This window comes from Gobius niger (assembly GCF_951799975.1).
Source record: "Gobius niger genome assembly, chromosome: 8".
Classification (NCBI taxonomy): domain Eukaryota; kingdom Metazoa; phylum Chordata; class Actinopteri; order Gobiiformes; family Gobiidae; genus Gobius; species Gobius niger.
The window spans coordinates 13,980,439-13,997,528 of NC_136859.1; the positions used below are offsets into that span (position 1 = coordinate 13,980,439).

Sequence of the window (17,090 nt, forward strand, 5' to 3'; positions counted from 1 at the left end):
GCAATGGAATTGGTCTGAATTACTGCTTTTCTTTTTTTACACATAGCCTATATATTTTTACTGAACCTTTTCAATTTCTGCTATAATGTATTACTGTTGGGTAATGAGAATTTATACCTATAAAAAATAAATGTACATGATTTTAAAATCAGGCGGTTTCATAATGAAATGGAAGGTCTGAAAACTTTCTTAACCCGCTGCATTTAAGAGCTGCATATTATGCTAAATGTAAAACAGAGCCATTGTGTCTATGGTTACAGTGTATCTATGGTTACATGGACCGGTTCCTATGGAGACTCAGATATTGCGTTCATATTATTTGTTTTCTTGTCAGACATGAGTCGACACGGTTAAAACAAATTCTCACACTCAGAGGCCACTTCCTGACGTCTGTCACAGCAGCGCTGACAAAACAAGTGTGCAACAGACAACAAAGCAGACACACCTTTTCTAATTACACATAATGTTTCATCTTAGGAGAAGAAACTTGTGTTGGCAACAATGTTAGACTTTGACAGTTCCCATTGAATCACCTTATCGTTTGGATCCTCCTTCGAGACTTTACTGTTTAATTATAAACCAGTTTATATAACAATAGTAAACCTTACCACTCAATCTACATTCCTACTTTCTCCTGTAGTCGTGACATTTCGGTCATGACCTAAAGGACAAGATCATGGTTACTAGCACTTGAAATGAGTTTCCTTGGCGCACCCTTAGAGGTTGGGTGAGTCCTGTCACCCAGTCACCCACATCAAGAGGAGCCTCCCTGGGCTGATGTGCCGGGAGAACATCATCATCACCACTGCAGAATACTGTAATAAATGTACTATATTAAATGTAAATATTCATTGGATTAACATAACTTTCTCTGACATAAGAATGTACAGCTCTTGTCTATCTTTTTATATTATATTCTTGCTAATAATAATTAGTCCATGGACGTTGTTTGCTTAACATTCGAAATCCTAATCTACTTTGATGATCGGATGGAGAGCTGGAGGCAATGCAACACCACTGCAGACGGACTATATTGGAAAGAAAATCCATGTTGAAGATGATTATATTTAAAGGAAATGAGTTCCATATGCCTGCCATGTTAATTTATGGATAAAAGTACTCTTTAATCACCAACTTTTCACACCACGAACCACTCAGTCTAAATCAATATCAAATCAGGACAGACCAGTTTCAGTTTATTCGGTCAAAATTATGCACAAATTATTTATATTCAGTTAAGTATTCTTCTTCATAACATACAAACCAGGTCTAAAATCAATCCCAATTGTACCAAATCACGTCCAAACTGGGGGTAAACCATGTCATAAAGGAATATTAGCCCCAACCTCTGTATTTTGACGGTTTCATAGGAGCCTGACCTGCCCTCTGCCTCAACACTAATCTATAGTCTGTGTGTTGTGACATTATTTCCTCAGTAGTTTATCATTGTGTCATCTGCTCTGTGTTCAGCGGTAAGACGGAGTACCAGGCGACCCACGGGGGCAGGCTGAGGAGAGCCAGCACGTTTGAGCGACGGCCGAGCAAGCGCTACCCCTCCCGCTCACAGTCGCTGGGCAAAGGTGAGGCTTATCTGCTCATGCAAACCACTGTTGTTGACTAACTGCGTGCGCTGCTCTGAACAGGACGTGTTATCGCTATAGACGTTTAAGAAGAACAATACCATTTGTCAAAGCATCTCTAGTGATTTCTTTCATCCACGGACAGTACAATTTATTATATCATTCCAAAGTCAGTGCAATTATTTTGTTATTATAATGTCTTTAGCAGGAAACACAATTCTCTGTCTCTATGGGGTTTTATTGCTTGCTAACCAATCTCTACAAACATGTTTTGAAATGCATAGGAAGCTTGTATTAGTTTGCCAGTTCATCTTTTTGACTTCTTCTTCTTTTTCCAATGACTGTATTATGTTTTTGCAGTGGCCATTTCACCTGCCAAGCCTCTGCACATCAGGTAAAGAAAATACACTGTATGTTCGTGCACGGCTAATTGTTAAAACATTCCTTTCAGTGCAACATTCCTCACAACCTTGACCTTAATATTCAAACTGCCACATCCTGATCTCCAAATCTAAAATAACTAGCTCGTTTTCACAGCCTACTTCTGACTGTATTGGTTCACTTTTTAACTGTACACCAACCATTATCTTTTTCAGCGCACACGCCAGCCCTGATCCCAGCCGACTTCCAGTGAGTGACCCTGAATGACCTACTTTCACTTTTTGGTTTCGCTGTAGACTTGCTCTCAGTCTAACTTTATCGATCCAGAGTGGGAAATGCTTAGTCACTGTTGCTCATGGCATAGAATAAGAGGATAATGTTACAATTTAACAACATTGTAATGGGTGTTGCAAAATAGGTACTAATATACACTGCCTGGCCATAAAACAAAGTCGCCACAAAGAAGGTCACAAGCTCTAATATTTCATTGGATTAAAGCCACATTTAGCTTTAATCACAGCATGCATTCACTGTGGGGTTGTTTCAATAAACTTCTGCCGTGTTTAATTTTTTAACAAGAGCTTGTAGTAATGATGTGGGAAAGATTCTCAATCAGGGTAAGATCTGGTCTCCGTGGTCGCTGATCCATGTGTGAAAAGGATGTTTCGTGCTTTTCGTGCACTATTTCATAACGTGAGCGAGATGAATCCTGGCATTGACATCTTGGAATAAGCCTGTGCCATCAGGGAAGAAGAAATCCATTGATGGAATAACCTGGTCGTTCAGGATGATCAGGAAGTCATTCTCTGGTTGCCGAACCTAGACCTGACCAACTGCAGCAATCCCAGATCATAAATGGTCACATTTAATAAATAAATCCCAGATCATAACGGATAGTTAAATCCAGGTGGCCACCTTTGTTTGGTCAGGCAGAATAGAAAAACATGTATGAAGTACGGATGGGACGATACACTATAATATCAATTAATCGATCACCACATTTTTTGATTATCGTGATTTTTGTGCTAGAAGATGAGCGTTAAATCCATCAGATAACCAGTGCCGGTAACTTTACCAGGAGTGGGTACGTCTCCATCCATTCTTTCATTACCCACTGCAGAAATAGCATTTTCTGTGTCGAGCTGCTCATTAGCTGCATGTTTTGTATTGATGACAACAGTATAGTCCAAAATGTTACACAGTGTGCCTTTAAATACTTACTTTATGTCTCACTCAGTATGACAATGACAATGAAGAGGAATATTTAATAATTGCCCAATCACCATCATTTCTGCAGTTTCAGTGATTTTTTAAACCATAGGCAAATATCGTGATAATATTGTTAATCACAATTATTTTGATAAGATAATCGTGACCCCAAATTTCATTATCCCTAGTATGAAGCAAAAATATAAACGTAACTCAACAGAAACATTAGTAATGGATGCAACAATAGTGCCTCAGTGGCTGGAGAATGTGTCTATAGATACAAAGTGGTTCAGATTCCTGCTGTGAGCGATGCATATGCGTATGAATGTAGTGTCTCAGTGTAGGCGGTGTAGAGGCTTCCGTCAGTCTACCCCAAGGCAGCAGTGGCTAAGTTACAGAGTAGTGCTTTGAGAGCCTCTCCATATATAAGCTATTATTATTTCTATCACTAGCATAACTATATTTCCCCTATGCTTTTTGTTTCAGTTCCAGCACAACATTCCCATCGGTCACGATTCGTGGCACATGGCTCACCCCGCGCTCACACCGCCTGTTTACCTGCAGCCCTCCGGACACACTCCTCCACACAGGTACGCGCTGCAGTTTGTCCTCCATGACATTTGAGAGAATCCATTTGAGAGCTGGGAGTCAAAAGGGCCTTGTGGCTTGATGGAAACTCTACGTGAAAAGCAAACACAGCAAACTCTTTCACAGCCATTGTCACCTACTAATGGGCTATACGCATGCGAGGGACACGTGACTTTTCTCAGGAGGCCACCGCACGTCTTCTCCTGTTATTTCCCTTTGAGTTAGTAGCAGCATCTTGTCCAAATAAATTAATAAATCGCTCAGGATTAAATGGCAGGCAGTGAGTTACTGGTGGACAGTCAGTAGCATCATGTTCAAAAGGTGTCTTAAAGGGGCTACAGGGAGTTTAAAAATGTTACAATTATGTATTTTCCTCCCCCTACATGTTCCAGCCATGTCCTAATGTGTAGAATGAGCTCAGACCTGTTCACCACAACTGTCTCTAAAATCCTGCACTGTCACTCAAAAAGGTGTCACTTCGGGTCCGAATTGCCGTCATGCACAAGCTTAATATAGAAGCTGCAGTTACACATATGGCCTGAGGTGGCAGTAGTGAGTATAAAATGGCCAACTTGCATCCAGCCCCTTTAAAGCATAATTATTAAGGTGAAAATTAAAATAGCACCTAGATTTTGATTAAATATATTCGGCCTGTGTTTAGTATAAATACTTTTTAGTTGGTTCATTTCTGTGGCATTTCTTTGACACTAGCGTTGAGTCCTCTAATGAACAGAGACGTTTCCTCGTGTCAAGTGCACTGCCTGACCAAAAAATTATGATCTGGAGTTCCTGCAGTTGGTCAGGCTTAAGTTCAGCAACACTAAAAGTGACGACCTGAACATCCTGAAAGACCAGGTTATTCCATCAGTGGATTATTTCTTCCCTGATGGCACGGGTATATTCCAAGATGACGATACCAGGATTAATCGGGATTGTGAAAGAGCAGTTCAGGAAGCATGAGATATGATTTTCACGTGTGGATTTGCCACCACAGAGTCCAGATCTTCACCCATTGAGAATCTTTGGGATGTGCTGGAGAAGGCTTTACGCAGTGGTCACGCTCTCCCATCATCAACACAAGATTTTAGTGAAAAATTAATGCAACACTGGACTTTCGACATTGCAGAAGTTTATTGAAACAATGAACAGTGAATGTCTGCTGTAATCAAAGCTAAAGGCGGTCCGACCAAATATAAGAACGTGTGACCTTTTTTTTTCCTGAGGCAACTATTTTTTTTTGGGTCAGGCAGTGTATTTACTTTGTATTTACTTATTTACTGTCCAGCAGTCACTCACTGTCATGTTTTCTTGAACTCTATTGATTTGTGCAAGACACTGCTAATCCCAAATGGGGAAATAGTAGGAGAGCAAGGACAGCGGCCTCCGGAGCATTCACTCTGAAGTCACATGCAACCCATGGCTAGTAAGATTTGTTCACTATAATTGTATGTTGGTAGTTCCATGCATTTTGATTGTTACTTTAGCTTATACTATTTATTATCGTAGTCATTCACTCTGAAACCACATTCATAGATAAAGTACAAAAGTATTTTCATGATTGCCTCCATTGTCCCGCACACAGAAGAACTCTCTGTCATACTCCAGTGTATGCAGACACTTGAGGTAAGGCGGGCAAAGTGTTCTGACCAAACAAGTCGAGAGTGCGCTGGTTATAAGACGACCACTCTACCACCTGAGCCACTGTCGCCAATGAATAAATCAATATAACACATCTTGCCACAAGCCCTTTTGAGTCTCAGCCTTTGCACTATTTCATCATCCTCCTCCTCCTCCTCACCATCCTCATGTGTCTCGTCTTGTTTGTGTGTCCATACCCGGCTGTCCATCACATTCAGAAAATCACTGGACGCTTTCTCCTCATCGAGCCCCACGTCCACTCGGCCCCCTGTGCCTCCCGTGAGAACCAGCAGCATCCTGAAGTCCGTCAGCGTCGTTCACAGAGACAAGCTCATGACTGTACTTTGATATCGGCTTAAAGGCCTGTACACTTAGACACTTTTGACACTTTTAGAGACTTGTGAATGTACCCCCAAAGAGAGACGCCCTGTGGAAGGACTAGCCATGCAAGAAAAGTGCCTTTGCGTGATCGTCCGCCTCTTCATTACGACTGAGGGGTGGGTGATATCCACAAAAATCCCAATAATGACAATCAAATCTGTATTTTTGCAATCCATCAGAAATTGACTAAAGGTGTGTGTGTAAAAGACTAATTTCTGATGTTGAAAATGAGTAACCTGACACAATGTCTCAGTGCCAGGCTGCAAAACCGGCGCTGACCCTGAAATGAATCACCAAACTCTATTTGACGTCACTTTATACCCATGGTTTGACAAATTTGTCTGCACTTTTTCCTGTTTGTCGTCAGCTGCCTCTTTGAAGCTCTTTGGTTAGAGTCCAAACTTAGCAAGAAACTCGCTATTGAAATTCTGCAAAACTTTTGATTGATTTCTATATTATCTACGAGACAAAGCGTCGCCCACCTCTTTTACAGGCCTTCTCCTCATGTGTCCATCATCACAAATCCCCAAACATGAACTGATGAGCCATATTAACTCTGTGCCTACTTAGTTTGCATGAGGACGTTTTGACACGATGTTTGCTGCTTGGTCATGTGTTGTTTTTTTTGTCTTTGATTTTCCAAAGGTTGCGTTCACGTTACGATTTAAAGATGTTCAAATTTCAGCTGCAAATATCGTTGTTTCTGATGAGCACTGGGTCCACTAACTAGAGGTCGACCGATTTATCGCGCCGATATTTGGGGATCTTACAATATCAGCTATCAGCCAATCTAGCGCGGATAAAAGCCGATATTTCCGGGACTGAAAGTGATATACACGTCCCATTTTTGCATTGGAAAGAGCGAGGGACATGTGCTTCCACAACTTCCTAGGCCTCAGAGAGCAAAGAAACATTGCGATGAAAATTGGTCAGCTACAAGTTTCACCAACTAAACCTCATCATTTTGAAGCACAGAACCTGGAGAATTTAATCGCTGACGGCAGGATGCTAATGCTAACGGCAACTAAAGCTGGGATTGAATCACCTTAAAGGAATAGGCCACCGTTTTTACATACTGAGATATGTTCTTACCTGAGCTTAGACAAGTTTATTTGTACCTGTCTGGTCTTCATGCGTGCCCTCAGTCACATAAACACAGCACAGACGCTGTTAGCATTTAGCCTCTCCTCCTCTCCTCTATAGCTCCAAACAAGGTGAAAATAGAAGCTACCAAGATCTTCCACGTTTTCCCTATTTAAATATGGTTACGTGAAGTGTTGCACGATAAAGTATAGTTACACAAAATTAAACAATGTGGATTTTTCTATATTGTAAGGCGTAATAATACCAGGAGTAGTTCGACATCCGCACAGTAAAGTGAAGATATTACTGCACGGATGTCGAACTACTCCTGGTATTATTACGCCTTACAATATAGTTCTTTCTAATTTCTAATTTTGTGTAATTATACTTTATAGTGCAACCATATTTAAACAGGGAAAACGTGGAAGAGCTTGGTCGCTTCTATCTTCACCTTCTTTGGAGCTATAGAGAGGAGGAGAGGCTAAATGCTAACGCCGTCTGTGCTGTGTTTACATGACTGAGGGCGTGAAGACCAGACAGGTACAAATGAACTCGTCTAAGCTCAGGTAAGAACATTACTCAGTATGTAAAAACGGTGGCCTATTCCTTTTAGGTAATCAAACAGTACTAAAATTGGCCACTGTTGGAGTGGCCGAGTATTTATGTTTTTACGGGATTATAGACCAGACATTTGGAAAAAATATCGGCTATGCAAATCAACATCGGCCTTAGAAAACCCATATTGGTCGACCTCTACCACTAACTCACCCATTTTCTTGTGGCTTCTTAAAGTCCTATTATACACCGCGTTCCAAATTATTATGCAAATGACATTTTTCTAAGATTTTCTAAATTGTCAACTCAAATGAGAGTCAGCATAATTTTCAAGTCTTTAACTGGTAAAGGATCATTTAAATGTGGTGGAAAAAATCTCCCAGTGATAACAGTATTTTATTCAAAAATAAATATAGTAAAAACCTCAAAATCCACTGTTCCAAATTATTATGCAACTCATTGTTTCAATACATTTTAAAGCTTGTAATTAACTGAAAATGGTAATTTGTTGTATTTGTAGCATTAGGAGGTCATACTTACTGAAATCAGAAGCTATTTCAATCAAAAAAATATTAACAGGTCAAGTTATATTTTACCATAGGAGCCCTTCTGTGATAGCAGCTTCAAAATTCTTAAATCCATTAAACTTGTGAGTTTTTGTTAGAATCGCCTCCCAGAGCTGCTGTTTGGATGAAAACTGCCTCCCACCCTCATAATAGTTTTTTTTGTTGAGGCTCCAAAGGTTCTCAACAGGGTTGAAGTCAGGAAAGGAGGGGGTCCACATCATGAGCTTCTCTCCTTTTATGCCCATAGCAGCCAGTGATACAGAGGTATTCTTTACAGCAGGACATGGTGTGTTGTCATGCATGAAGAGGATTTTGTTCGGGAAAGCACGACTCTTCTTTTTGTAGCATAGAAGACAGTGGTCAGTCAGAAACTCCACATATTTTTCAAAGGTCATTTTCACACCTTCAGGGAGCCTAAAAGGGCCTAATGGGGTCGACCAGCTCTCACCATGATTCTGGCCCAAAACATGACTCCGCCACCTCTTTACTGACGTCACAGCCTTGTTGGGACATTGTGGCCATTCACCAACCATTCACTACTCCATTGATTTGACCATCCAGGGTTACACGGCCTCATCAGTGAACAAGACTGTTTGAAAATGAGTCCTCATGTATTTCTGAGCCACTGCAGCCGTTTCTGTTCATCAGCTTCAATGAACAGTTTAGGGGAGGCCCGGATAGAAGGTTTATGCACAACTGCAGCCTCTGGAAGGTCCTACACCTTGATGTTCGGGGGACTCCAGAGGCACCAGCAGCTTCAAATACCTGCATGCTGCTTTGTAGCATCTGTTCTAATAATCTGATGTGTTTGTCTGGCAGAAACCGTCCATATTGTGCCTTTATCTGCACAAACCCGTGTGTGCTCTGAATCATCCACAAATCTCTTATCTGTATGATGATTACGCCTAATATTTCATGAAATATCGAAGGTTTTCATACCTAGACCAAGGCATTCAACTATTTCACCCTTTTCATCAGCAGAGAGATCCTTTTTCTTTCCCATATTGCTTGAAAATGATGATCTGCATAATAAAGTGAAACACCCTTTTTCAGTAGTTTTTCCCTTAACTGGGCTTAACCCGACAACTAATCATCCCAGGTCTCTGAGATTAATGTCAGTGATTCATAGAGCCCCAAGACACGATATCATCCATGAGTTTCATTATTATTGCTTTTTTTTTTACCTTTTTGACACAAAAATCCAATTTGCATAATAATTTGGAACGCAGTGTATACAGTGCATGCTACTTTTTTTTTTACTATATTGTTTTTTCACATTTTCAAACTCCAAAGATTGAAGCTTCTTAGGTGATAGAAGAGGTCAGGTGTGCAGAATTATTAGACATTTTTTTTTCTAAAATGATTTGGGAAGAGACCTGTCAAAACTGCTGAAAGCTTGTCAGAGAGATGCATGACTCTTGTAATTTCTAAACTATTGGAACAGGAAGACAGAACAGTCAAATGTTTTGTTACCAATAGCCAACAAGGTCACAAGAAATTACAGATAGAAGCACAAAGCTGTCAAAGACTGCAGAAAAATGAAGCGTGGAGCCGCCAAAAACCCTTTATCTACCAGTACTGTCGATTTCAGTGCCCGGCCTGAAGTGTCCAGAAGTACAAGTGCTCAGAAACTGAAAAGACTGGGACTGGGATTATCTAAAGACAGTTTTCAAAGGTTTTATGGACTGATGAGGCGACATAATTATGCACGTGCAATAATCACACCTGTATTATCACTGCCACTATTGGGAAAGTCGATTTGTATCTAAGACAAGACGATGAAGGATCTTTGTGCCATAGACTTCTTGTTTGCTGGTGTGTCACGTGAACGCAACCTACAGACAACAACAAAAGGGGCGATAGTAACAGTTCACTGTGTGGTTTAGGGACTATGCTGCTTTTGTTGTCATAAAATGTAGACTATATTTCAGTTTGATAGAAATTGTAAAAAATTTGTGAGACTTTGTTTACAACTACTGGAATAGTTTTATGTTTACTTCAAATGCATGACGCTGCAACAGTGCCTTGGAATAAAAAGCACATAAAGGGAATGATATGATCGTACAATGAATACGTGTTTGCATCTTGTCCGATCTGCGGGAGTGCTCTGTTTTCAGCTTCCCTCTGAGCGGTCCCAGCTCGGGGCATCAGTTCAGTGAAGAGGAAAACAAAACGTCATTTTCAGGAAAAGCCCATCGGCATCACCGGCGACACACGCACAGCCAGGACACGCTCTGCCACACGCACAATAAACACAGTGAGTACCTGCTTTGCATGTTAAGGACGCATGGACTGTTCAAATGAATGCAATACAGCTGTGTATGTTAGCGCTCTCACAACAAGTGTTAAAAAAAAAAAGTAATCAACCATGTCCTGACAACAGCATTTTTGAAAACCTTTACTTCAAGGTTGATAAACTTGACAGTACTAATTTATAATCATCATTGTTGTCACCACACACACACGGCCTGGTGGTTTGTTGTACCTCATGACTTTACAGGTGCAAATAACCACAAAACGGTGACTGGGCTGGACAATAGGGCCCAGTATGTGCTTCAGGCAAGGTCTGAACGAGATACCCTATGGTCAAAATAATAAGATAATCCTTTATTGATCTGACAACGGAGAAAGGGAAATGTGCAAACAGTTAAATAGTAGAAAAAAGAGGTCTCTTATGTACAATAAGTTAAAGCACAAATCTTAAGGGGCGGATTTATAACAATAAGGAAATAAGAATAAATAAAAATAGGTGCAGGTTGTCAATTAGTGATGCTGGTACAGGGAAGAAGTGGCGCTGACACAGAGATTATTGCACGTAGTTTAGCAAAGGGGTTATTGCACATGTTACTGTACAGTCTTGTTGTACAGTCTGACAGCAGTGGGGATGAAGGACCTGTTCCTTCTTGCACTGAGGGTGTCTCAGTCTGCCACTGAAAGAGCTGCTCAGCTCCCCTACAGTCCCGTGCAGTGGGTGGGAGGTGTTGTCCATGATGGAGGTGAGCTTGGCTAATACCCTCCTGTCCCTCACCTCCTCCACAGAGTCCAGGGGGCAGCCCAGGACGGAGCTGGCCCTCCTGAATGATGATAATAATACAGGGGACTTACACACTGTAGTGATTTTAACCTCTTAACCCCCGCCGTAACTGAGCACATATTATTTTCTTCAGTTCAGCTTTACCCAAATCTAAAAGCTTCTCGACTGGAGCTTACAACCTCTAGGCCAGAGTAATGCCTCATTTGAAAGCTAAGACCTACAAAACTAATCTCTTTATTTTTCCTTGCATTGTCGCCAATTTTTTGTTGTATTTTTGTTGTGTTTTCATCACTTTGTTGTCGCCTGTTTTGTTGGCTTTTTCAAGAAGCTTTTTGATTTGGGTAAAGTTGAACTGGTAAATCTGTTAACCAGTTAAGGCGGGGTTTAAGAGGTTAAAGGACATGGGGGACTAAATAAAGAAAAACTGAAAACCCAATTTATTTCTTTAAATCATCATAATATTTATCAATATGTAGAAATATCAGAAATTGTACATGCATTAATTAAACAGTCTACAATCTGCGCAGTAGAGATGACTGAACCTTTGTGATGGAAAACTCCTGTGTGACTGAGAGCTGACACAGACTGAGTTTACACAAGCAAAAGCACGGAAATTTTAATATAAAGTAATTGAAGCCACACAGTAATAATTTTTGTAATAAAAGATAATTAAAGCCAATTAACAGAATGAACATAGATAGAAAAACACCTAATAAATGACCAAACAAAAGTGTGTTTGCTGTGAGTGTCTCAACTCTCCTCTGACCTAACTCGTCTCCATGGCGATGTCAACTATAGGCAGCCACATATGAGATTTAAATATGTTAGGACAGGGCAGGGTCTCCAACCTTTCTTACTCTGCGAGCTGCTTTATATAACAAGAATGTAGGAGAGCTACTTATGCTTCAAAAGTGCTTATGTAAAATGAGACTAAGGTGGAGTTCACTCAGAAGAATTAGGTGCCAAGACTGTATAGAGTTCGGGAAATTCCACAGTTACCATGGAGATCCGCCATCTTTGCAGCTGTTGCATACATTTCTATTGACTAACATTAGCTTAAAACAGTATAAACAGTGGAGAAAATAGCCGTGGAACAACTCCGTTAGCAGCTGAGTTACTGCTGGTAAATACATCTAACTCACTGTGGTGTCCAAGTGTTTTAATGTGAACAATAACTCAGTATTTTAACTTTTAAAATCTCCATTAGTTTACTACTGCTGCTAATCCTATAATGCTTACTGATATGACATCACATTCCCAAACTTTTTAAGAGAAAATGACCTGAGTTTAGTCCATATACTTAACAATATTGACCCAATTGTTCGTAGATTTTGTTTGTAGAACATGCATCTACATTTGATTATCAAGTGGAGATGTAGAAAGGCCTGACGAGCTGCTGGTTGGAGATCCATGGGTTAAGTCCTCATACAAGTCCTCATTGATTACTGCAATAATAGCATTGTCCGTGCCAAATTGTATTTTTTATTCAAATCAAATATTTCACTTCAACTCTTTCGGATAATGATTGATTGGGATGAGAAATAATCGTTTTATTAATGGTCTTGTTCGAAGCAGCCAGAGGGAGAAACAAGTATTTACAAATCCTGAATTATAAATAGATTTCTACTAAATATAGACACAGAAACATGGAGAGGAGCAAAGTGATTCAACAGTCCATAAATACTTAAAAAACGGACAATGCTAGCTAGGAAGCAACGCTAGCTTCATGCTACATGGTAATGTTAGCAACGAGTTTGTTTTTGCTGTATTTGCTGTGAAAAAAAACATCTGTGTGGACCCACAGGCTTGACTTTATTGGTGTGTGATAAATATGTTTATGGTCTGCCAGAAAATGGTGAAAAAGTGGGAAAAGTTGTGATTCCATGAGAGGTTTTCTTGCCCCTAGGCTAAGCCACGCCCCCTTGTTTGACATGTTGGCTCTGCATTGAATGCTTTTGGCTCTCTCCCTAGTGACCAGTGGGGGGCAACGACTACTTTCTGTCTACACAAATAAAAAATAAAGTAAGATCAAAACTATAACTAACTAATCGTAAAGCCGAGTACATTTTGTAGAAGTAGCTCAGATGGTGGCGCTATTTTAACATTTGTAAGCAAGTTATTAAGTATGTGCTTTATTGTGAAATAGAAATAGTAGAAATAGTGTTCAGGTGTCAGTCCTGAGCCACGCAACCACTTAAAGGTCAGAAAGGCTGGCTGCCCTCAGTCTCCTCTGAAATGGTGCACCACCTCCTGGGTTTGTCCCTGTTGCTGAGCGTGGTGTCCTGCACTGGTCAGCTCCCCCACCTTCTCCTTGATCTTTCTCCTGCAGCTCCGTCCGCTCCATAACTGTCTTTCACCATCTCCTCGTTTGCCCCTTTTTTGTTTCCTGTGGCTCCTCTTGTGACGCCTCCACTGAGCTGCAGGTGTGGGGGCTCTCAGTGCCTCTTCAGCGTCTCAGAAGAAGCAATTTGTAGGTCTCAAATGGGTTTAGCTGATAAGTTAACTTTTGTTTACCTTTTAAAAGCTGCTTTCTTCAGGACCATTTTGGACTCTCAAACTAAACAAATCCACCAAACCTCCACATATTTTTTTTCTTTAGTAGTAATACTAGTAACACTGTAGACAGATACAGATAAAAGATAAAAGATAAAAGATAAAAGATAAAAGATACAATATACAATATACAATATACAATATACAAGATACAAGAGAAGAGAAGAGAAGAGAAGAGAAGAGAAGAGAAGAGAAGAGAAGAGAAGAGAAGAGAAGAGAAGAGAAGAGAAGAGAAGAGAAGAGAAGAGAAGAGAAGAGAAGAGAAGAGAAGAGAAGAGAAGAGAAGAGAAGAGAAGAGAAGAGAAGAGAAGAGAAGAGAGACAATAAATGCCATCAAACTGGCTAATATTTGTTGAAATGGGGGCTTAACGGAAACAGAAAGCCTTCCCCAGTCTCGTGAAGAAGCGAGATGACATGGATTTTTGCCGGTTCTGGAAGGCTCCCAGTCCAATCTTCAGATGCTTGACCACATCTTCTTCGAAAGCCTTGGTATCTTCAGCTGCAGCCTTCAGGAGTGCGGTGCCAGAGCCGTGCTCCAGCACCAGTTGTTTAGCTGCTTTTCTCCCGATTTTTTGCAGGTCTTCTAAGCTGATGTCCCATTCTTGACCGTCAATCAGCAGTTCCTTCATCATCTCATTTAGGTTCATCGTCATATGTACACTGTCTTGTCTGTTCTGGGATCTGGCCAGTTTAAACACTTTCTCCACCAGCGCATGACAGAGAATATAGGACACTGGACGTCCACTGGAAGAGGTAGGCGTATCACTCTCTCCAGGAAAGTCCTCTCCAACATGTTCAGGTTGGTGAGCTTTAATGAGGACGCAAGACTCTGGACGTTCACTGGAAGAGGGAGGCGTATCACTCTCTCCAGGAACGTCCTCTCCAACATGTTCAGGTTGGTCAGCTTTAGTGAGGACGTAACACTCTGGACGTTCACTGGAAGAAGTGAATAAATCACTCCTCCCAGGAACGGGCACGCTGTCCTCTTCATCCCTTGCTTCTGGATCAACACCAGCCATGCTGATCAAGACAGTGAATCTAGTTCTCTTCACAACTGATCGCTTTGCCTCATTATTGTTGTTCGGTACAATGTTCACATCAGTTATGTCTGGTAGACTGGCCTCTCTTTTTTCTATCTCGAGTTCAGACTCTGTACTGCAGACATCCAACTCTTTATTAATGAGGTTTGTTTCCACCCCCATGAAATCCAGCAAGGGGTGGACTTCTGCTAACAGCTCCTGCAGTTCACGTGTGAGCTGTGCATTCAGGTCATCTTGTGAAGGCTCGTCATAAGCCTCAGGTGACTGTTGCTCTTCAACAGTTTCCGTCTCTTTCTGTGGCACCGCCCCGACTAATTGTGAATAGTCCATCTGAACCTCCAGCTGAGTGTCATCCAGGGAAACGTCTGGTTCATTTTCGGCTGTAACACAGACAGTTTCCACAGTCTCCTCTTGGATCAGATTCAGTGTTTTTTCCTGAGGTGGTGCTAGCTCCACTTCAATGGCAGCTGTTCTGGTGCTTTCACTGACTTCAGATGCTTCTTCTGGGACAATATCACTATCTGAATCCAGTGATAACAATGGTCCTTCCAGTTTCGCTGCTGCTTCAGACTCAAGCAACATCCCTCCAGCTAAGTCATGTAGGACATGCTCTGGCATGTTCTTGGCATCTTGGCGAGCTGTGGATGGGTCGTCCTGAGCTGTCATCAGAGGTTGGGAATCCTCTGACTGAGAAATGCTATCTTCTGGACATGCATCTTTGTGTGTGACCTCCAAGCAGCCCTCTTGAGGAATAGGAGCCGAGTTTTCTTGGGTTATAAGTAGAAGCTTTTCGTTTGTGTTTTGGGGTTCAAAACACAGAAAGCTGTAGCCATATTTGTTAAGCACTTTAGATGCAGCGTTTCTTTGGGCTTCTTTCTTGGAGAGCCCAGCCCCTATCACAGTTTCTCCTGCAACTGTTAGGCGAACGTACAAGACCCATGGGTAAAATGTTTTGTCCACATGGTCTACAGTGTATTCTGCGGGCTTTCCTTTCCATTTCGTGACGAGTTCATGTAGACACGTTATGGGGTTGTCAGACGGCTTAAATGTAGGTAGCTCTTTCCACAGCTTGCTCTTCTTCGATGAGTTTCTGCCCAGCATTTTCTCTGGGAGAGGAATCCTGCGAAGATCTGGCAATATCTGCTGTGCTGCGCGCGTTTTGGCAATACCTTTGGTCGGCCCTTGTGCCTCTGCAATGAATCTTCCAACCGTTAAACGGAAGTTGAAGATTGCCTCATGGATTGGCCCGTCTCTTTTGAGCTCCAGAAAACGAGGGTCCAAGCCATGTTGGGCTGCTAACTCAAAGACCTCACAGATCTCATGCTTGTAATTAACGTCAAGCTTGGTCTGTAGGTCCATTGTAAATCCTTGTGAATTCTCCATTTTTGTAAAGTTTTGTGTTCGCGTTTCTGTCGTGAGAAATACGTCTGTTCTCGGCAAAGGCTTTGCACTGAATGAGCTCGCAATGAGAAGCTGTTCACAATCTGCTAGTTTGGTCAGAATTCTCTGTGTTGCTATGACATCATGCTGAGATGGAAGCATGTTTTGGAATGACATCATCAGAATTATGCAAATAGGCATCTTTGGAATGACATCATCAGTGACATCATCTGGAGGCAGGAAGTGATCAAGCGAAATAAGATTAAACTAAAACTAGCGATTTTAGGTGTAAAACTACAACTAAAAAATGTAGTCTTGTTGTAGCTTAAGGTGTAAGACCAAGAGGAATGACATTTGAGATTGAAAAAATAAGCTTTATTTGATATTTCCAAAAACCACGGCAACAGCTCCAATGGAAATAGATAGGAATCTAACTTCCTGCCTCCAGCTAAGCCCGGAGTGTTTACAAACAATTAAAGGGTCTAAAGCGTCAACAATGCTATTCATTTTCTATATCAGTTTATATCGGTGTAATGCTATACAAAACACTTATTTCTGTCATCCATTTGCAAATAGCACGTTTGTTTAAATTTCTCCAGACGTTTGATCCATAAATGTTTTGTAATTTGTCTGAAAGCCACAAACAGACAGAAAGAATCAATAGACAACCAGCTTTAGTGCTGCGTAATGGAGACAAACAACTGCAATCAAGTAATGCACACAATTGCTCTGTTTTGCATCATCAAGTCACAGCACAGAGAGAGGTTCGAAAACGATCAAGCTCGTGTCACAGTGCCCAGTATTAGTGCTACAATTACTGGGAGGAGAAACTTGATATTTTGACATGAAGAAGGGAAATCTTTCAGACTTTTTTGATCTTTTAATTGTGATGTTTTTCTCTCTTGAAGAACTTAACCAAGCTGTCTTTTGCTTCATCGTCTGAGTCTCAGCCCGTCTCCTCACCCTCACCTGCTGATGTCATGAGCTGGTGTTTCTCTTTTTTAAAAGTCCAGACAGCTTCACTCGTTCTGATTGTCTGCATTAAAAATGGTGTCTCACTACAGGGAGCATCTATTGTTTTGATTCAAATGTTTTACTCTGT

General features: G+C 41.1%; 1 protein-coding gene across 1 annotated transcript in view; it reads left to right on the forward strand.

Annotated features, from left to right (window-relative positions):
• epb41l4b (erythrocyte membrane protein band 4.1 like 4B) overlaps positions 1 to 17,090 on the forward strand; it is a 41,063-nt gene that overhangs the window by 16,258 nt on the left and 7,715 nt on the right. The window contains exons 12-16 of the mRNA XM_079560876.1: positions 1,471 to 1,580; positions 1,941 to 1,974; positions 2,177 to 2,210; positions 3,657 to 3,760; positions 10,099 to 10,238. Of these exons, the coding sequence (XP_079417002.1) occupies positions 1,471 to 1,580; positions 1,941 to 1,974; positions 2,177 to 2,210; positions 3,657 to 3,760; positions 10,099 to 10,238 (422 nt within the window). The remainder of the gene's footprint in view (positions 1 to 1,470; positions 1,581 to 1,940; positions 1,975 to 2,176; positions 2,211 to 3,656; positions 3,761 to 10,098; positions 10,239 to 17,090) is intronic.